Here is a 22,592-nt window from a genome sequence, read left to right on the forward strand (position 1 = left end):
CGACTGACCCTGCTCCACATGACAGTGCCGGTCGGCTGGCAGCAGTGGTCGACTGACCCTGCTGTACATGACAGTGCGGGTCGGCTGGCAGTAGTGGTCGACTGACCCTGCTGTACATGACAGTGCGGGTCGGCTGGCAGCAGTCGTCGACTGACCTCGCTGTACATGACCGTGGAGGTCGGCTCGCAGCAGTGGTAGACTGGCCCCGCTAGTCTGAATGACAAGACGACAGTATACCACCCCAGCAGCTCCTATGGTGCCTACACGCTAATGATTTGCACCCCACCATGATGAAAGTCTGGCTTCACCTGCCGAGAAGGGGGCAAGCGGGTGGGGAGGGGAGGGAGTGGCTTCAGCTGACGGGAAGAGGGTGATCACGTGGTCAGGGGATGGCTTCAACTGACAAGAAGGGGGCGAGTAGGTGGGTAGGAGCAGGGGATATAGAAGGGGGCGGGCGGGGGGTGGGGGTGGGGGGTAGAGCATGGCTTCAGCTGACGACGGGGCGCAAGCGGGTGGGGAGGGGCAGGGGATGGCGTTAGTTGGCGAGAAGGGGGTGAGCGGGTGGGTAGGGGCGGAGGATACAGAAAGGGGCAAGAGGGTGGGGAGGGGCAATGCTATTTGCTGATAATGGATTTAAGACAGAGACCAATGGCATGCACAAAACATAAACATTAGACAGCCTTATAGGAATCAGGAAGTCTCCCGTATCTGGACGACGGCATAATGACGGCGAAACATCGCGCTGACGGAACGCACTGGCTGCAACATGCAGCGAAAACTAACCACTGATGCACCCAAGGCTTACATGTGCAATGGGCTCGAATTACTCCATTTTCTGGGGGAAGGGAAAGGAAAGTGATTGACATGACTCAATCAGGCATCATGGCTTTAACAAGACGCCCCGTGCCGTGGCTTGTTCTCGGCGAAGCGTCTGACAGCCCTTTGATATGAGGCGCGTTCTGTGTCCGGCCGCCAGACGGTCGTGTCGAGCTCGGATAGTCGTCAACATCCGGCCGCCAGACGGTCGTGTCGAGCACGGATAGCCGTCAACATCCGGCCGCCAGACGGTCGTGTCGAGCTCGGATAGTCATCAACGTCCGGCCGCCAGACGGTTGTGTCAAGCTCGGACAGCTGCGAACACACGGCCGTATGATGGTCATGATGCTACGGATGCTCATGAGCTCGGATAATCACCATCGCGGAGAGCATCGGGTAGCCGTCGCTCGGTCAAAATTGTGCTACAGATCGGCACACCACGGACCGGAGCTGATGTGGAGCATCGGCCAGGTCCCCTCACCACGGAAGGGGGCCGATGTGGGAATGCGTCGGCCACGTCCCCTCGCCACGGACCGGAGCCAATGTGAGACTGCGCCGGCCAGGTCCCCCACCACGGACCGTGGCCGATGTGGGACTGCGCCGGCCAGGTCCCCTCACCACGGACCGGAGCCAATGTGGGACTGCGTCGGGAAGGTCCCTACCACGGACCGGAGCCAATGTGGGACCGCGCCGGCCAGATCCCCTCACCACGGACCGGAGCCAATGTGGGACTGTGTCGGCCAGGTCCCCTCACCACGGACCGGAGCCAATGTGGGACTGTGTCGGCCAGGTCCCCTCACCACGGACCGGGGGCCGATGTGGGACTACGTCAGGAAGGTCGCCTCACCACGGACCCGAGCCGATATGGGACTACGTCGGGAAGGTCGCCTAGCCACGGACCGGAGCCGATGTGGGACTACGTCGGCTTGCCTTTGTCGTCTGAGGTCGCCTACACCGGCTACTGCTCGTCACCCTGTCGTCAGTCTCTATACACATTTCCCTTGGCCTAGGGTCAGGTGTAAAGGCCAGACCAAGGTCAAAACCAAGCTGTTTTTTACTCGAAAGCTCGCGGTATGAGGCAGTTTCTGGTGCTCACTTTGGATTTACTTATAACAGGTACTGCATTACACATCTTCAATAAACTTCTTAAAGATAAGATTGGGTCATTGTCTCAAAAAGACACAGGTCAACATGTTGTTCTCAGGGATATACCGCCTAGCGCAATCCTTGACGCCTATTCCGACTCAAAATCAAAGAAGCCATGCATGATTTTGGTCACCATGACTTTTTAAATATTAAACAAAGTCGCTGACACTGCATGAGCACCAATGACCTTTTGCTTCGAACAATTATCTAGGTTCACGGCGGTTGCACGAGGACGTTTGGGGGCACTTTGAACGCCATCTGTAGTTTGACCTTTTTACCTTATTTGACCCGAATGTCATGACCTAGAAACCTGAAATTTTGACGCAAGTGAGCTCACATACAGGCAAATACACCCTTTAATTTGGTGTCTCCAACTCTCTTACTTCCTGATATCTCAAGGGGTCAAATTGACCCCCGATCCGAGCAAAGGGTATTTAACCCGTCGCCAGGACGTGTATTAAATCATGAATATATAAGACGACACATGTCTCTTGGTGAGCTACTTTTGATTTTGACGGACAAAAGTACCATTCAAAAGATAAAAAAACTTAACTGGAAGCTATTCAAAGCACATAATGCCGTTCTCTTTAATGGTCCATGTATAAGCGGAAAATATCTTGCCAAAGCACGGGTGTCGATGTGCATGCTTTTGATATTCCCTTGCCCCCAATATCTTGGGGTGAAATATTACAAAATCGTAAGAGTTCACCGTTACATAAAGACCATCTTCTCTGATATTTCCTCGTAGTGGCGTCGCCATGGACGGTGCAGCTAAGTAAGTTGAAGCCGCAACCTCAATATTATGGCCTCAAATGAGAAGTAACTTCCATTGAGGTCCGTCAAATGTAAACCAAGGCGTGTTTTCCAGCAACTTAACATGATATTGTCGCTACCGATTCTTTATTGTAGGATAGACAGATAGACAGATATATCTCATAAGACAGCAAAACAGGGCAACAATGGTTTATTTTGACGCGGCAACAATACTTCAGATTACTGGTACAGTTCAGTTACAGAATGAGAAGCCATGCAGAAGACAAAATTTTGCCTGGACATCCTTTTCATCAGATTTTTGCTGAGCATACTGCCAGCACTCTTAACCTACCATCCCATTATTGCAATACATCTTCAACAGATCCAGTTTGCCTCGGCCCCTTGTTCCATTAGAACGAAAGGACCTTAAGCGTGCCCTGCGACTACGCGACTGTCGGCTCCGCTGCAACCAAGCGGACACTACCTGGCCGGCGGCCAAATGGCCTTCGTTGGTGAGCCATACATGAACATTCATTCTGGAAGACGAACCTATCACTACGCGTCTCGCCACATCACAAATGTGGTCAGTATACTTGAGCGCTCTACCGAATTTGCGCTTCCGCTATGACGACTGGTGTCTCTGCGCGGCAAATATACGCTATTTTTGCGAGGATGTTACACACTGCGGCCGACGGGCGCGTAGAAATGCGATGCATGTAAATGGGCTCACTACTATTTTTTTCAGAGATATTACCTGACATCAAAGGCAGTCATGCTTAGTTAAACTAGATAATCGGCAGACATCATTTATTGGTGTCGGTGTCAAAAACAGTGATACTGTTTTTGACAGCCTTGCGCTTTTCAGTGACATCATTAGGAACGAGTGTGAGCTTTATCTGGAATCGTGTGGCCAACGCCTTTTAAGAGCTGCGTTCTCCTGTCATTTTAGGAGTTCGTCAATTCGGGATTGAATCAGACTTCCAGGTTGCACGGGTTTCAAGTTTCAGATGCATCGCGGTGTGCAGAGGATGATACCATTTAATAATGCACAATCGCAAGCATTTAACTCAAGGTTATTTCGCAGGCTGGCAGTTTACCATTTCCTTATCCTGATGAACCGGCCCACATTAAGTTAAAATGACTAACATATTGTGACGAAAACCACTCAACGGAAATTTACTCGCACCTCCGGCAGCGCACAAGGTGATGACAAGCATGCGGTCCTATTTATAGCAATGCACTTTCTACACTGCTGTTGTAAGAAGCTGGCAATCGCTCCCTGTTTAATGACCGGAATGCTGGTGACTTGTAAAGACTGTGACTCGTCGTCAAAAAAAGAGCGAGATCGTCTAGCAATTTTGCATTTACAGCCGACATTTATTTCGATAAAAGCATGTGGCCGAAATGGTAATAGATTTATCCCCCGTTTCTCCTAATCATCTTACGAGGAATAAGGCTAACAGGTTTGTCTTATCTACATGCAACAAAACTTATCAGCTGCTCAGCGACCCTGAACCGTTCATAATTAATCCCTTACAAATGTACTTTATATCCGGCAGCACAATGATTATTCGCAGCGCTCGTGACGCAATGGCCTGTCACAATTAACGCTGACCAACCAATCGGAAAAGGAGGAAAGCTCGACAAAACAAATTCAAGAATTAGTACATGGTGTACACCCATGGAAAATGCATTTTACACGATATCTGCTGGGATCAAACAATATTTTCCACATTTGTATGGGGTTTTGGACAGGAAAAACAACTTCAAGATCATTCGGTGCAGTGCATAGTCCCGTTCATTAGCTATTTATCCATTGTCCAGAGTATGGTTCACTATTTCAATGGCAACCAGGCATCCATACTGCCTTAGTAACGTCATTCAAATCATGTCATTCCGTATAATTGTCAAGTCGTTCAAATCTGGCGTTCACACATGGCGTTCAAATCTGGCGTTGGCGAGCACAATTTCCAGATCAAATAGCCGTCAACTGGCTCTCAAACATCGCCGTGCAGAGTACGGTGATGCAAGGTAACAATGACGCATTGAGGAGCACGTTAACTAAACGGAGAAATTGTGCTATCTGCGGCAGCCTTTCCCTATTAAAAGTTTACAAACAGCTATAAGTTAGCTCATTTCATCACGTCTGATGCTTGCTTCAATATCTTTAAATGTGGTACATTCCTTGTAACGTTGCTTTCCCTGCATACTGCTGGCAGACATTCGTCTGGATCCCAAGGATGGACCCAAGATCCCATAGGGCTGTCTGTTATTCGGATCCTGAGGTCGTTTTAGTGGCTCCAGGCACATGCCTCACTGCTAGTACACCGCCGTCTACTGCCAACGGCCCACTGAAGCCGACCCAGCCCAACTGCATGCGCCGTGTTTCATCACAGCCCACTCATGTCACAGAATACATTTCATTACCACCACGCACAGTGGCATGGTATCAAACGTGTATTGGATACAACAGAGGGAGAGGAATATCAAAATTGCTACAACACCAATTGCTTTTACGTTGGTGAAGGCTCCACGAAATACAATGACGAAAATGAAAACCAAAATCATGGTAGAAGTGTCACGCTTTCATGTTGTCACCGTTCTAATGTTTAGATATACGACGCATCCTAAGTTCATCAAGCAGGTCTGCGCCCGAAATGGACTCGACGCTTGCATATTGCACAGTATAAAACCTCCTCAGCGGTAGAAAATTCGCTCTACGGAAGGCTTTTCCTGAGATGAAGCCACACATGAAGCATATTAATGCTGGTCAACAACGAGGACGCCTATGACACATGAATACGCAACAGTTGCACAGACACCAACAATCACCCAACGACAATCCCTACAAACCGATCAATAGCTAAGTTGAACACCCCCTTTCATGACACACAAGCCTGCGTACCGACATCTAGTCGTGCGCTCTGGTTAATACCGATCAATAGCATGTTGCAGACAGTTTAACTCTATACACACACTCTCCTGCCCCTCCCGTGAATAGTCCATACTAGTGCGCAGGCAGTACGATCCTACTACACGCTCTGCTAAGGCCATCCTGCGCCGAGCGGGGCGCGCGTCCGCCGAGCGCCGTCGCGAGCGCGCCCTGCCGACGGCTGACGGTCACCACCGCTTCTGTTGGGGCTCGCAAGCCCGCACTGGACACTACAGCGAGCTGCTGCCCATGGTGTCCGCCTAGGCCGCCGTTCACGTTCATCACCGCGCCGGTGATGTACGAGGCGTCGTCGGAGCAGAGGAAGGACGTGATGCCGGCAACCTCATCCGGCTCCCCAATCCTGCCGAACATCGAGGGTAGCCTGGGTCCTCCTATCCTCCTATCCTCGATCCGCGTGCGCTCTTCAGAACACCGGGTCACGAGCGTCACGAACACGAACGCCACACAAACGTCACGAGCCTAGAGTGTGGACAGCATGCCCGGAACATCGGCTCAGGCGGACAGTAAAGCCTCGATTGTTTGGCATCCATGGCCTTGGGACCAGAATTCTTACTACAAGTTGAAAAGATCCTAAACCTACCATCCTGCCAGTGTAAAATCCAGTTTAAGGAATGCTTCTTCTCAATCAGTTTGATGTGCCACCCGTAAGCGTGACATAATCGCACGTGTCTGAGCCTGGCCCCGCTTGACCCAATGACCGCTGAAATGATCCACTGACGGTGCAGCTGAATTAATCGTGTGAATAACAGTGTGGTGCACTGCAAATGACACGGTGTCACACTGATATATTGATACCTAAATTTTGCGTAGAGTATTTGGGGGCGTGGGAATAACAACTTCACAGAAATCGGACCTCAAACCGCCAGTTTACTTCAGATATCTCGAAACATTTCTTGAGTATAGAAACATGGTCAGAAAGCACTACAAAATAGCCCAAATAATATAATATTATAAATATAACTAAAAAATAATCATAAAATAACGTCGCAAACAGCATACACACATAAACTTAAGCTGTCCTTCGTTATGCCGAAACCGACATAAAATTCTTAGACGTAATTGTGCGGCTAAAATACGGTCACACCCAAGCTGATTTGTTCTCAAAACCATCCGACAGAAAACACTATCTCCTTTCGTCATCAGACCACCGTTACCATACCAAAAATGACGGGCCTCTTGGATCAGATATGCGGTTTGAAGACAATTCACAGTGGCTAACATAAACACATTCGGCATGGACAAGATCTGAAAGCTAGGCTTCAAAACAACGACGTACCCCGACAGATTAATAAACAATAGCTTTGCTAGGGCCTACAAAATTGAGCGTGAACATCTGTTTGGCTGCAACAAGCAGAGCAAGAATGAAAGGTGTTGACCCAGGTCCCCCTCGTTATAACTTACTCCAGGGGCATGCTCAGCATTAGACAAATACTTACAACCAAACAACTCGTTTTGAATCACTCCAAACACGTGCGGAAAATATTTATTAACCAACCCCTGGTATCCTACCGAAGAAGGTCAAGCCTGAAGGCCGATTAATACATGCAAACAAGCCATGGACAGTCGAGCGAGGAGCAGACAGGTGCGTGGAAAGAAACTGCATCACCTGTCGGTGGATTTATTAGGATCACGATTTAGTAAGAGACCTACAATGTACACGTATGATCGGACGATTGGCTGTAAAACAAGCAACGTTACATATGATGTTCGTTGTAACGTGAGTAAATGTGCATGTTATATCGGGGAAACGGAGGGGACTTTATGTACCCGCTTGCAAACCATTTATTGACTGTAAGGACGACAAGAGCCTGGGTGGACTACACCGTATCCATCCATTTTAACTCACTGGGCCACTCAATGGTGCAAAATTTGTTGGCTTGGAGAGGGTGTGGAGCAAAACTGTGATAAATAGGAGGCTCAGAGAGAAAAGAGGACTGATGTGCTGGGTACATAAATAGGAGGCTCAAAGAGAAAAGTGGACTGATGTGCTGGGTACATAAACAGGAGGCTCAGAGAGAAAAGTGGACTGATGTGCTGGGTACATAAACAGGAGGCTCAGAGAGAAAAGTGGACTGATGTGCTGGGTACATAAACAGGAGGCTCAGAGAGAAAAGTGGACTGATGTGCTGGGTACATAAACAGGAGGCTTAGAGAGAAAAGTGGATTGATGTGCTGGGTACATCAAACCTTCGCGGGGGCTCAACGAAAAAGGAAAATGTCATGTACAAGCGCGAAAGAAGTGTCTTAGGAGGTGGCTCTCTCACATTCAATGCATATGTGTCGATGACGTGTGTTAGCATACATGTATCATGCCATTAGATCGACACCACCCACGTTAAATTACTAGCAGGCGTGTACAGTCTAAAGCGGGACATTAGCTGTAAAATGGCACAGACTCGCATGCAAACTGGAAAAAACTGAGGTACACCGGGCCAGTTACGGGGAGGCCCGGCTATCTGTTGCGAAACGCACGTGCTGATCAGCCGAAATCGACGCTTCATTTGCTTGCCTCACTGATGTTATTGTTAGACCATACCCTGGCCGTTTATACACGAATGTTTTTAACAATTCTTACACATTTAATGTCGCCAGTGGAGGATATCTTAGATGTTACAAACTGATTTTATGTGCCTATATGTCATGCGTAAAGATGTTGTATGCAGTTCTACGCTATCAAACTTTCGTATTATCGTAAAATGGGGTAAATTGACGGTTTTCCACGCAAACACCATCACATCTTTACAGAATTTCAGGGTGCATTTAAGTTTTCTGCAAGGAGCGTCAAGATTTGGGCAAACTGTGTGAAATACCTTACATTATTTAAGGCACCTTTACAGCCATTCTTAACATAAGTATTTGACATCAGAAAAGAGGCCTTCAGCTTCTGATTTTCCAGCATTATGAGTTAACGTTGGCTATGACAGACTGCTTTGCCAAAATCACTCAACACCACCCCCGTAATTCCTTCCACACCGGAACGCAAGGCACAACACTTGCGGGCATTTCTCAACACACTTTTTGCAGTTCAACCCGACGAAACTGTACCACAGAGCTTTACTTTAAACCCACGGCCGCTCCTATCCTACTAAATTACAATTCGGCGCAACCCATGGCTACCAACAAAGCGGCTCTTATTTTACGGATGCCGAGAGCGGTGCAAGTATCTTCTGATCCACAATCGTGAAGGCGTAGTTCGACCAAAATGTCTCTCCTTTTCCTTGAGAATGGATGCTCTGGACACAGAGGGTCTCCAGATTTCTGCAACGATAGGTCTACGTAGAACTTGTAAAAAAGCAAAACAAACAAATTATGTACATTTGAAACCTTCTTTCACAGTGACACTGTTTGACCCATACTAGCATGATCAACGCTGGAGACCACAATGTGTCCAGCTGGGAATAAGATTTGTCATATACGTGTGAAAGAACTGCAAAGGAGACGCACGCAGAAGGACATAGCATAATTATATCATATAGCCTTTGTCCAGAAACCTTTCATGTGGGAGAAACAAAGCGTTACATTCGTGACATGTTTAATTAAACACCTCAGTGACGCGCGTTTCCGGGAGCGTACACACTACTGGAAGAACGTATTGCAGATCGACATGCAGCAACGGAACGTAGCGCAACATAACCCAACTTTGATATATATATATATTTTGTATTTTGCTGAAGCTGTCCGAGCTCCTGACACCCTTGAATATGAGTATACCTCAAAATATTCAGTACCCTCTATGCAATCGTTATTTACCACTGCAACGGAGGTTAACCGCCACCTCCTGGCATCCTAAAGGTCGTTAACTCAACGGTAAGAACTTTGGAGCCATCGGTGTTGTACATCCGCTACAATCAAGAACGGTAAAGTGATGCAAGCACTGACCTGCCGTGTTTGGGTCATTACAGATACTTCTGCAGCAAAATAAGACGGAAACCGCGGTACAAAACGGAGCAGTTTTGAGCACTTACACCTTAACAGAAGTGTTCCACATTTGTATGGGGATTTAAAATGAGATGGCCCTTCCGAAGGTCATTCAGTGCAGTTCACGGTTTTGCAATTTTTAAGACATAACAATCTTCTGTTTCTGATTTTGACGCCAGCTAGCTTGGCAGACCACTTCGTGCAAACTATGCCGGGGTCGTTCAGGACATTAGTTACACAATAACAATTTCACTTAAATCCTACCCCCACCCAATATTCAGTTCGTTTTCCAATGGCCAAGAAGCGAGAAGTTACTTTAACGTCTTGGCGTCGACCGTAGCGCTTTCGACGCGGCGCGAACGGCCATATTGAAAGTATCGCAGCTGCTTTTTCGGTCGGTCCAATTCGGTCCATATGATGTTTAACGCGGCACAGCCATTACAGCGCGGAGGACAAGTATCTGCCAAAAGGAACGTAGTTTCATGAATAAGTAAAACATGCTGCCACCTTTCAGGAAGTGAACAAGGAACAAAACCATTGGGACCGACCACTTACCGCAGTACCTCGACCACACCCATACCAATAATGGACCTTCCACACAAATAAGCCTGCGCCAACCAGTTTCCATGAGCGATTTCGAAACCGCAGAAGTTCTAGAACATTCGGCATTAGACGCGAGGTCTAGCCAAGGGCCCAAATGGGTCATGAATACAACATGTCAATGCATCGACTGATATGATGACTCCCCACATGACTACCGGTTCACCGTGACCCAACGGCGGGTGCCAACGCACCAGCTCACAGCAGGACAGTGGCTACACACAACTCACCTGCGCATGTAGATGCTGTTCTCGATCCCGGTCCGAATCGACTCCGTGTTCACCAACTGAAGAAGGACAACGCACATCAAAAGACCAATACACGTTGACAGTGAAGGCTGTGCCTGACGTCCACGCTTGGGGTGATACCATAAACTCAACTAGACACATGCATAAACAATCCATTGTGGAAGAATATAACTGATACATGACCTGTTAAACCAGCGAAACTTGTTGCTGCAATCTAACGGAGTGATGCAAGCCAATGACAAGACGCCCAAAACGTGCCATATAAACAAGACGTTTCATTTTCCGTGACTCGCTTGGACGCTCGGCATGTTTCTATTGTATATTTATGGAAAAGGTTTGCTCAAACATGGCTCAAAGGCAGCTGTCCTTGGCTTTCAGCGCCGGAAACTGTAGAAGGGTCGTGAATAATGTCCAAAATCACGTCTTACGCTCGCGCAGATTATGACAAGGGAACACATTTGTCCTTACGCTACATTATAATTACTAACGGGACGCCATCATCATATGTATGCATCATTATAATAATCACACGGGCAGGTGAATACTCACGACAGAGCTGAAATTGGTGTTGATGAAGCCTGGTGCCACCGCGTTGACCCGTATGTTCTTGGGCGCACACTCCTTAGAGTAGACCTGGCTTACGCCGAGCAGAGCCATCTTGCTGACCGAGTAGGCGGCCAGCATCTGTCGGAGCAGCGCGGGACGATGGTGCCGAATGATGGCCACGCTAACAGCCGGCAGGGAAAAACGCGTGGACATCCCCGTGGATGACTGCCAAGGTATATATAACGACAGATATAAGATAAATCTCGTGAAACCAGATCACTAGCAGCTTCAACACCAAGACAGTGCTGTTTCTGAGGTGTTATAGCCCTTTCCATCCAGTACATAGCCTGGGATAAGGGTCGGCTCGGGAAATACCGGCCGGCGGCGCACACTGACCGAGTTAGGGATCACACTGACCGAGTTAGGGATCACACTGACCGAGTTAGGAATCACACTGACCGAGATGGGGATCACACTGACCGAGTCACGGATCACACTAACCGAGTCAGGGATCACACTAACCGAAATAGGGATGGCACTGACCGAGTTCGGGATTTGGCCGAGCACAGAGGCGATGAAGACGATGGAGCCGCCACCGCGCTGCTCCATGTACGGCACCACCAGCTTTGTCAGCAGGTACGCTGACTTGACATTCACGTCGAAGATCTTGTTCCAGCCGGCCTCCGGGCACTGACGAACGGCAGGCGTCAGCTCAAGGCCAGAGACTCAAGCAACGACAGGCTTCGGTTCAAGGCCAGAGACTCAAGCAACGACAGGCGTCGGCTCAAGGCCAGAGACTCAAGCAACGACAGGCGTCGGCTCAAGGCCAGAGACTCAAGCAACGACAGGCGTCGGCTTAAGGCCAGAGACTCAGGCAACGACAGGCGTCGGCTCAAGGCCAGAGACTCAAGCAACGACAGGCTTCGGTTCAAGGCCAGGGACTCAAGCGACGAGCACTGATATGAAGTGCAACATGATATGACTACAGCGTGCGTTTAATAGAACGTCGACAAAGACATCGTGGCTGGGTAGCACTCGACGGCTACCCAGATCAGGCGATTCACCACGCGGACAGGTACTCACGTCAAGGAGACCGCCAAACACTGGGTTGGTGGCCGCGTTGGACACAAGGATATCGATACCACCATACTTCTCCAGCGCCTGCAACATAGAACAGACAGTGGTGGCTAACGCGTAGACACGGGGAAGTAAAGTAAGCGGTCTGCTCTGGATGAACAACTTAAGAACTGACTGGACAAAAGTAGCTATATGGATACGTCGGCAGATAACGCATGACTGAAATAATAGGTCGCTGGTCAACATTGCACGTCACTGTGGCCACGACATAGTTGAGTATTTGTCCGATGATGACCAAGAAATGTTGATATCGGGATAAGAAATCAGCAAGTTAAGCTTTACCCACTAAATCCAGAAGCAAAACACCCCAGCAGAGTACATGCAGGCCCAGGAGAACAGCATCGTTAAACATTAACACGTGCCCGGGCGGCCGACTAGATACCCTTCACTCGGGTGGGGGGGGGGGGGGAGGTCAATTTGACCCCCCTGAGATCTCTGGAACTAAGAACGCCACAGACACCAAATTTTCAGGGTGTGTTGACCTGTACGAAAACTCACATAGGCTAATTCAGGTTCCTAGGTCATCACCTTCGGGTCAAAAAAGGTCAAACAAGGTCAAGTTCCAGGTTGGTCTCCAAAGTGCCCCCAGAACGTAGGTAACCATTTCTAAGCAAAAGGTCACATTATCATTTAAGGTCAGTGACATTGTTTGACCTTTTTAAGGTCAAGGTGACCAAAATCATACAAGATTGCTTTGAGTTTTGCATTTGACTAAGCGACAAAGATTTCGCTGGGCAGTATGTTCCTAAAACAAAATGTTGACTTAGGTCATTTTAGATCAATGACCTATTCTGACCTCTAAGATGTCCATGGAAGATGCATGATGCGGTTCCTGCTTTCAATAAACTCGAAATGAGCGCCAGAAACTATTCCATACAACAAGCCTTAGAGTAATAAAGCAGGTTGGTTTTGACCTTGGTGTGACCTTCATACCTGATCTTAGGTCAATGTAATTTGCTCATTCAACTGTTGTGTTGCCTAAGAAAACATCTCAGATATGTATGGCTTTGTCTAACACTCCTGTTGTTTGATCAGATTGAAGGATTCCCTAAAAATTGCCTTCGACCTTGTGTGTGAGTCAATGTATGTCAAAAAAATGTCAGCGACCTTACAAGGTACATATAAATTTTTGATGCCAAATGATCCGCTATTCAATTGTCACAGCTATGCAAAATTTGGCGCGGCTACGCCGCGCCGTTTGGAAACCATTCTGGAAAAACCTTCGGGGGGGGGGGGGGTCAATTGGACCCCCGCCCGAGCGCGTGTTAATATTCACCATGTGAATGCCAAGGGGCCAGCTAAGGGGTCACCTAAAGGATGACTGGTCAATACCAGCCTATCTTAGTGACGCCTGTGATCCCCTTTTGATTGGAGTACGGTTTTCAGAGAGCCGACCACTACCTGGTCCACATCCCAGCGAAGCACTGTGGCCTGCCTCACCCGCTCCACGAGTGCCTGCCTCTCTGACGGGTTGCCCACGTGACACTTGACGCCGGACACTTCCAGGCCCTCCTCGCTGAGCGCGCTGACTGTGGCATCCACGTTCTGCTGGTTGCGGCTGCTGACGACCACGCGCGCGCCATCGCGGCCCAGCCGACGCGCGATCGAAAGGCCAATCCTGTGTAGGTGCGGCCCCACACAGGAACAGTCACTGATACTCAGGGCATTTGGTGCAGAGCTTGAGACCAAGTATGTGGGCATGTATGGGGAGCACACATGTGCCTACAGACATGATCATACATGTGCACAAGTAGTACAGAGAGATACACAATTCATTGGTCATTACACTGTGAGTTGGGTGTTGCTTTTCAGACAATTTGGCACAAGCACCAACATTTACATTTGTTACATTACCTACACAATTATTGACATACTGCAAATCTGTCCGCACACTATTCAAATTTGCACTCCAACTCAAAACAAAAGCAAGATACAGGATGAATCAAACAGCTCACATATGATATCTATCTATTACAAACATACATAAATTTCTGACATACATGAATGTCAACACTATTTGTAATGTGACATGAACACAAGTTACAAACTTTACAGAGAAGGCAGAGCCATTGGGTAAACAAAACTAAAAAAACAATTTTTGCATGGATCAGCTTCCACAATTATGGACTTCTAATCTGCTTTACCTTCATTTATCTGCTTTGCCTTTATTCAGTTCAAATCACAACATATTTTAGGGCAGAACAAGGAAACATGACAAAACAGCACCATGTATGTGAAACAGTCATCAAAATATCTGGCCTATCTTAGATTATTGATAAGATTTATGCTTGGTAAGGAACAGTGCTTTCTCATTGGAGGCTTAATGCATTGTGCCACATTGACACTTTTACTCTAACAGAAATCCACAAAAATATTATACCCTGCTGTTGATGCTGTGACAATTGCTACTTTTCCAGCAAGCTTGGATGCCATGGTGCTCTGCCAGGACCTGTGAAACATATATTTATGCATGCATGAGGATTTTGCATGGAACCACAGCAACACATATCATGCATTCTCACATTGGGTGGACCAAAGCAAATATGGGATGGAACAACATAGGAACTGTGATAAAATCTGGACAATCTGGACTGGATGCATCCCCATGCCCTACTGCACATGCCATACTTGCACATCCAGTCTCCAGGCTGCGGTGATGTTAATGTAATGCTGACATTTACATGGCTACATTGGACACAAAATGGCCTAGGCAAGTATGCTTAAATTTTCAGTTGTCATCAGGTGCTTTCCACAACAGCAGTGACAGCTGTGACTGATAAACATTTTAGGAGAGGGTCCATTACAGTTCATAATGGAGCTCGGCTTGTGCCGTTCGGCATACAGCAATGAAGAGGGCTTTTCAAAGCTACCTTACACTTATCTGGCTCCTTATTTGTCCAGACAAATCACAAAAAGTGCATAAAAACCACAGCAAACCCACAGCCGGCTCGATGACTGTTCCAACACTGCACGTATCCTGCTACGTATGTATGCTCTGGTGCAATCCACCAAAACTATTAGACGGTTTCCTTGCGATCTGACGCTGTGTTCAGCCTGGTCCAATTCGCCGTGAATAAATGTCCCTGCTGCGCTAGATTTGTCCCAACTTTCGAACCACTGAGAAAATTGAACTTTTTATTGCATTTCAGAGAATAGTTTTGCCTAAAAAGATAATATGACCTTCAAAACTTTTTATAATATTTTTGATAAACACTTATTGTACAAGAAAATCATGTAAAAGTGATCGCTGGCTCTATTTATTGAAAAGACGTCATTTAACACTTGGTGAAGTAAGCACATTTATTTTCGGCGTACCTTGTAGCCATCCCGGAATCAGGTGGCTCGCGCATCCATATCCGTGCACCAAACGCCAATCATTTGCGGGGGATATCTGCTTATTTATATATCTTCCTAGGCCTGTACCACTTGGGATCTGTGCAAGGAAGAAATTTACAAGGTACTTGTCAAAGCTCACAGTATGGGTCACACTGGGAATGCGATGGAGCTATTATTTACCCCCCGCTTTTGTAGCTTAGTTCACTTTTACATTATTTTACACCGTGCCACCGTGACACCATTTGCTCAAAACGATTGCGGGAATTTGGCATGAATGCTCTTTTTCGAGATGCGTGCTTTGCGTAATTGTGTCCTGTTTGGAAGGGTGGATTGAGCATTGGCTTTCGGATGGGGTCAAAGTTCATTTGGGGAGGGCAATGTGGAAGCTCCGATTTTGGTGTGAGTTGCACTGGGGTTGAACGATCACAATACACATTGAGGTGTTTGCATAAGTTTGTTAAGACAGAGTGTAGCTATTATGAGACCTGATTTTGCCTGTTTAGATTATCAGTGGACCAATATATTCCCAGAAGCTACTTCTATCAGGTCCATTCATGTAAATGTACATTCATGCCCTGTGCGACACTCATCGAGATGCCGGTGTCCTGTGGGTTTGATCATTCTTACTGCATCAGTGCAAGCCTCCTGCAGTAAATGGTTGAGATAAAGTGTTGTCACATTGTGATCACTCAGCTTTCCATATTCATATACAGCCATGTTTATGAAATGGAGTAGCAAAGTTGTTCTTTGCTTCCATTGTCATGGGGATTACTTGGTGTGTGTGTGTGTGGAACATATGTGCTTAAGGCTTTTCATGAATGAAGTATTCCAAAGTTTTATATCTAGTATAGGCATGCAAATGTCAACATAGATGTTACATAAACAGGAAAGAGTTGCTACCCTTGTGTCTTCATGATGGATGTGTGACTAACAAAAGTATAAGATAAGAAAATATGCTAAAATGGTGAATATGATGTATTATATATTGAAAACTTATACAAAATATAATAGCATTGAAAAAATCAATGACTTAGGGCTTTCAGTAATATTCAGACAATCTTCCTGCAATGCTTTCCAATAAGCCTGTTTAGGTAGACTGGAGCTCTAATATGGTCTGGTCAGAGTAAGTGAATACTGAGCACTGCCTCCATATTGAATATAACATAGCTATTTATATGATTTTTACTTCTGATACCTAGGATGCAGTTTTATTAAGGAAAAAGCTTATACAGCTATGTGAGCAGGAGTGTTCCACCATCTTTTTAGGTACTAGTTTGGTTTTAGGCTTGATGAGCACCTGGTCATAATAAGTTAAAATGCTACTTCTTTTGCACCAGAAGCCATCAAGTTGAGTGAGATGTTGCTGATTTGGGAACAGTTGTTTCTTTGGTACCCATAGCCCCTCTTTTGAATGGAAAGTTTTTTCTTGCTCATAACCACTGTTCTAAGTTGCAGAAATGCACAAACCATCCCTCTATATTGCTATGACCATCATACTATTGAAAATGACAGTACAGTTGCTATTATTTCTGGTCAAAAGAGCTATAGCTACTTTGCAACACTTTTGTGGAAAACTTATAGAATGGTCTTATCACCCTCCACATTATATGATTTGTTTACATGTGCAGACAGATCTCTAGCTAAGATTTGTCTAGTCAAGACTCTGCAAATGACTCACTAGTTAAGTGAACTGTGTCTGAGGTGTCAAGGTTTTACCATCTATTTAAGCTAGTTATTGGGCATTGTTGCATTGACTTATAGCATGGTCTTATCACCCTCCACGTTATATGATTTGTTTACATGTGCAGACAGATCTCTAGCTAAGATTTGTCTGGTTAAGACTCTGCAAATGACTCACTAGTTAAGTTAACTGTGTCTGAGGGGGTCAAGGTTTTACCATATCTTTAAGCTAGTTATTGGGCATTGCTACATTGTTAAGTTCATGTTTGCTAATTACCACCATTGCCAAGCAGTGACACATCCTATGCATCACTTAACCACCACTGTGATTCAAGACTGATGCTCATTTGCTCCCTCTGCCTTCAAAGCAGAAGAGAAGTCCATGTTAACACTCAACTGATACTGGGGGGACGCGGTGCCAATGCACACCTAAGGTTTTTTAAGGACACCTCTCCAGCATCATGTGCAATCATGCTCAAATGTTTGGTGGCCCATGGTGCATTTATTGCACATGTTTAAATGCCAGAAACACGTCCATGGCATTCCTGGTTTCAGAGCAGCAGCAGTTTTTCGGGTTTGATAATCCGCTGCCTGCACGTCTGGCGGGTGGCAACCGAGTATGCCACTGTGTGCGCGGTCGGCCGATATTGTTACATTAGTGGTGCCATATTAATAGTTGATCAAAACACAAAGCTATGCACAATTGTGTTCGCAACTGATCATGGAACACACCTGTTCAGGTTGTGTGTCACTTCAGTGCATGACACATGTGTGAGGTAAAGCTGAAAAATATGGTTTTGGGAAAAGTTTGACCTTTGGCCTGGCACAGAATGGGGAAAATTATTGATCTAACAACAGAAAATATATTGCCAATCGCGAGATCTCGTTGCGATCAATCCACTAGTTTTTTCTGCTGAGCTCAATCTAAGTTTGGAAACGACGGGGGAGGGGCGGGGGGACGGGGGGCGGGTGGGGGAGGGGGCGCACCGAAACTCCCCCTGTAAGTCAGCGTAATGAAAAACAACGAATCAGGGAGAGGGCTAGGTCACCACTCAAGTAAAAGTGCTGCAAAACCTGTTGGGTTCTTGGAAAACGGGACAATCGTTTGGATTTTAATCTCTGAGTGATGCGTAACCCCTTCAGTGTGGTGCTCTAGGCCCAACCCTGTGTATTTTTACTGTGTTGTCCCAGATGAATAGTTTCACAGGTAACCGATATGCGCCCGGGTGGACGGTTGAATGTGACATGCTCGGATGGGGGCGGGGGCAATTTGGCCCCTGAGCCTTCCAAAATTGAGGATGTGAGATGCAAAATTAGCAGGGTAAGTAGGGCTCTATGTGAACTGTTGCTTGTGTCAAATTTGAATCAGGTCATTGGCCGTATTTGACATTGGAAGGTAATGACCAGAAACTGTTCAAGATCATTTTCTTTATTTGAAGCCACGAACGGCGAAAAAATGCAAACCCCATACAGCGTGCTATGCAAAAATAGTGTGATCGAGGTCATTTGAGATCAGTCACCACCATGGCCTTCATGAAGTCAAAGGAAGAAATCTTAATGTCATTGTTATCCAGGAGTTCAAGGTGCCTGCAAAAATCTTTCGCTTAAAGCAAGTTTTCCAGGTAGCAGAGCTATCCGGTTTGGCCTTAATCTGGTTTTCGTAATTGACCCATGGTCGATGGAATTAGTCGCCTTCCTAATTTCAGTTGTCTTATCGTGTAAGAAAGCATCCCAAAGTTTGATGGCTTTGTCTAACTCGGCGTTGTTGCATCATTTTGTGCGATCCCCTGTAAACCACTTTCGCTGACAGAAATGACCTGACTCATCTGCTCTAGGTCCGCAGCCTTATGAGGTTTTTCTAATGTTTCGATACCAAGACCTAGGCTGTTTAAGGCTAATAATACTAATAATATGAAAATATGGTTTACAAATAATTAAGCTAAACAAGTAATAAAATGTTGATTAGTAATAATAATATCAAGGCTTTTTGATCGCGTGCGGCTCAGCAATGTTTGGTTTGCGCTATTCGGAAGTTAGTCTGGAAAAAACCTCCGGGAGGACGGAGGCAGTCAACTATTGACTGAATGTACAACCTTGTCATATGGTGTGAACCTTCATGTTTCCTTTTATGAGGTATTCTTTTTATTGTTTTTCTTCGATCCGTTTATGAATATCAGCATTCCAACATTTTTGTATCAAATTAAAAAACGCTAAAAAACATAGGACACAGCAATAGCATCACACATCATTATCGCATCACACACATCATCCTTACTCTCATTGTCACCTCACATACATGCCAGGTTTCCGAAAACACTTCGTCTATCAACACTCCCATTGTTTAACTTGATCTGATATCCCCCACCCGCATTCCTTCACCCTTTCCCACGGCCACAACAATGTCCCTGTCATTCTGGTGTTCGCGTTTCGTCGGTTCCCGTTTTTGTCGTCCTAGTTTAGTTTGACCATTGTGTACGAGATCTCGCCACGTTTGCTAAATTCTTTCATTTTTTAAAATTGTTATGGGCAGTTAACCAGTGACCTCTAAGTAGCGGCTTGCAGTCTACTTAAGAAAAACCCAAATAACCTGTTTTTACACCATGGCCAGACAAAGCCTGAGTTTCACATAACAATATCACTTGACCGTATCATTTGATCAATGTGATAATTAACTTGTATGCATGGCAGCCATCCAAAAATCCTGAAAGGCAATTGGCACTTTACTAATTTATCTGACAATTAATTTGACATACCCATATGTACCATACTGCTTGACAATCATGCAATAAGTGGGACATTGTGTCAGCCACATTACAATAAAGACACTCTGGGCTACCTTAACATTTTTATAATGCACAAAAATCGCCTAGCGGAAAATATCATTGCAGAATTCAGTAACTGAAGTTTTGTGCATGTCAAATAACAATAAGGACTTATATATTTATGCCCAATTTTCCAGATACATTGTACGACATTACTGTAGCAGCTAGTTGCTTATTGGATAGCAAAAAAAATTGCATTTCACAATGTAAGAAGTGCTTGGGTTTCCAGTAGGGGTAAAGTCTCATTCAGTTTCAGGTTTCAGGCCCACCCCCTGACTTTGAGAAGAAAGTGGGTCAAATAATGGGAGTGCCTGTTTTTCCTACATTTTAGGGGCGAGTCTAGCCATATGCTCTTCCTCAGCGCGCACCCCCCCCCCCCCACACGCACGCACGCACGCGCACGCGCACGCACACGCACACGCACACGCACACGCACACGTACACGTACACGTACACGTACACGTACACGTACACGTACACGTACACGTACACGTACACGTACACGTACACGTACACGTACACGTACACGCACACGCACACACACACACACTCCCAACTTATCATGCAAAACTACCTTGCTGGGTTGCAAAGTGGGTACCTGGCAGGGTCTTCTTGTCTAGTGATAAGCACCAGCTTCAGGTTGTGCCTCACCATTTGTTGGGGACTTCATCACTCTGTCCATTTGGTAATAGGTGTCAGGTTCTGCCCATTTGGTAGAGGGTGAAGACATTGGTCTTCATGCTGTACAGTCCTTAGACACATCTCAGGAATGCTGGGAACTTAGCAGGAACTACTATGTGCTCCATGCCACCTGCCGCTTATACGGATCACCTGGCGCTAGCAGAGATGTTGCATGATGCTTATCCTGACAGCTCTATCCTATGCCCTCTCCCAGGGGAAAGATGACGGGGCGGAAGTCGGACCCGACCATCGTCCACCTGGTGTGGGATGCCATCCAGAGCTGCATGACCCAGCGCCAGCAGCCCAACTTCGAGAGGGTATCCAAGCATATCATGCGCTTCAACAGCATATCACCTGGTGAGCGAGCTGTTCTGGTTGTGCTGGGAAGCAAGGGAGGGCAGCCGAGGACAACGCGCAACATCAGCGCTGCCAAGATTATGCGGAGTGTTGAATGCTGCTGCGTGCGCAGATGGAGGCTCACCATGTCCTCTGTCGATGGGAACTCTAGTGTGGTCTGATTGCGCCCAGTGGTGGTGTTATGAGCTTCGTGTTTTCGAGTGAGAGCGTTTGTTTTCGTCCGCAGATGTGATCGAGGACGAGCTTTCTAAGGTGGTGGACGATGGTTTGGTGCGGTTCGTGCAACGGCTGGGAGCCAAGGGATCGAAGAAGGGAGAAGAACAAGAACTGTATAAACTGCCCAAAGGACCCGTGAGTCAGATTGGGCATTGGGTGGCGCTAGCGGTAATATCTTTTTGTTTTGTCTTGTTAGATGTACTTGTGTGAGTGTTATTTGAACCCGGCTGTTTATAAAAGAAAGTAGTATAAAGCTCTCAGATTTCTGTTGGTACTGTGCAGCTGGTGTGTTCCTCAGTAGAGTTTGGGATATGTCTTTCTGCACATGAGAATCAACCTGGTTATGGTCATTGGCGTGGTGCTACCGCACATCGCCCGCCGAGGAAAGACTGGCATTTCGCATTCCAGTCCTGGGACTCATTTCACCGACTTCCATCGCCTTCCTGGCGAGACCCGCCCGCCTTGTCGAGACCTGACGTGACCTGTGGTCTAGTCCTGGCCTGCCTGACCTCAGCTGACCTGCCGCCTTGTCGAGACCTGACGTGACCTGTGGTCCAGTCCTGGCCTGCCTGACCTCAGCTGACCTGCCGCCTTGTCGAGACCTGACGTGACCTGTGGTCTAGTCCTGGCCTGCCTGACCTCAGCTGACCTGCCGCCTTGTCGAGACCTGACGTGACCTGTGGTCCAGTCCTGGCCTGCCTGACCTCAGCTGACCTGCCGCCTTGTCGAGGCCTGACGTGACCTGTGGTCCAGTCCTGGCCTGCCTGACCTCAGCTGACCTGCCCGCCTTGTCGAGGCCGGACGTGACCTGTTTGTCCAGCCCTGACCTGAGCTGACCAACCGCCTGGTCGTGGCCCGACGTGACCTGTGGTCCAGTCCTGGCCTGCCTGACCTCAGCTGACCTGCCGCCTTGTCGAGGCCTGACGTGACCTGTGGTCCAGTCCTGGCCTGCCTGACCTCAGCTGACCTGCTGCCTTGTCGAGGCCTGACGTGACCTGGTGGTCCAGTCCTGGCCTGCCTGACCTCAGCTGACCTGCCGCCTTGTCGAGGCCTGACGTGACCTGTGGTCCAGTCCTGGCCTGCCTGACCTCAGCTGACCTGCTGCCTTGTCGAGGCCTGACGTGACCTGTGGTCCAGTCCTGGCCTGCCTGACCTCAGCTGACCTGCCGCCTTGTCGAGGCCGGACGTGACCTGTTTGTCCAGCCCTGACCTGAGCTGACCAACCGCCTGGTCGTGGCCCGACGTGACCTGTTTGTCCAGCCCTGACCTGAGCTGACCAACCGCCTGGTCGTGGCCCGACCTGGCCTGTTTGTCCGGGTGCCGAGCCTGAGCGGCGCTCCTCCGGTAGCCGGCGCCGAGCGAGCACGACTGGTACTAGCGCCA

The 22,592-nt window shown here is 47.4% G+C and overlaps 2 protein-coding genes across 2 annotated transcripts; one reads left to right on the forward strand and one right to left on the reverse strand.

Moving 5' to 3' along the window:
• Nucleotides 1-1,117: 1,117 nt before the first annotated feature.
• On the reverse strand, nucleotides 1,118-15,443 carry LOC119109754 (dehydrogenase/reductase SDR family member 4). Its single transcript, XM_037233505.1, has 10 exons — nucleotides 15,433-15,443; nucleotides 15,059-15,154; nucleotides 14,498-14,566; nucleotides 13,558-13,735; nucleotides 12,064-12,141; nucleotides 11,524-11,670; nucleotides 10,984-11,118; nucleotides 10,417-10,472; nucleotides 5,872-6,008; nucleotides 1,118-1,131 (listed from the first exon to the last, which is right to left on the reverse strand). Exons 1-10 carry the CDS (start codon nucleotides 15,441-15,443, stop codon nucleotides 1,118-1,120), a joined length of 921 nt encoding a protein of 306 aa, XP_037089400.1.
• Nucleotides 15,444-15,540: 97 nt separating this feature from the next.
• On the forward strand, nucleotides 15,541-22,587 carry LOC119109755 (zinc finger MYND domain-containing protein 11-like). Its single transcript, XM_037233506.1, has 4 exons — nucleotides 15,541-15,574; nucleotides 20,851-20,993; nucleotides 21,220-21,344; nucleotides 22,558-22,587. Exons 2-4 carry the CDS (start codon nucleotides 20,858-20,860, stop codon nucleotides 22,585-22,587), a joined length of 291 nt encoding a protein of 96 aa, XP_037089401.1. The 5' UTR covers nucleotides 15,541-15,574; nucleotides 20,851-20,857.
• Nucleotides 22,588-22,592: the final 5 nt, after the last annotated feature.

The sequence above is a fragment of the Pollicipes pollicipes genome, unplaced genomic scaffold (assembly GCF_011947565.3).
Source record: "Pollicipes pollicipes isolate AB1234 unplaced genomic scaffold, Ppol_2.1 Scaffold_7231;HRSCAF=8579_pilon_pilon_pilon, whole genome shotgun sequence".
Taxonomy (NCBI): Eukaryota; Metazoa; Arthropoda; class Thecostraca; order Pollicipedomorpha; family Pollicipedidae; genus Pollicipes; species Pollicipes pollicipes.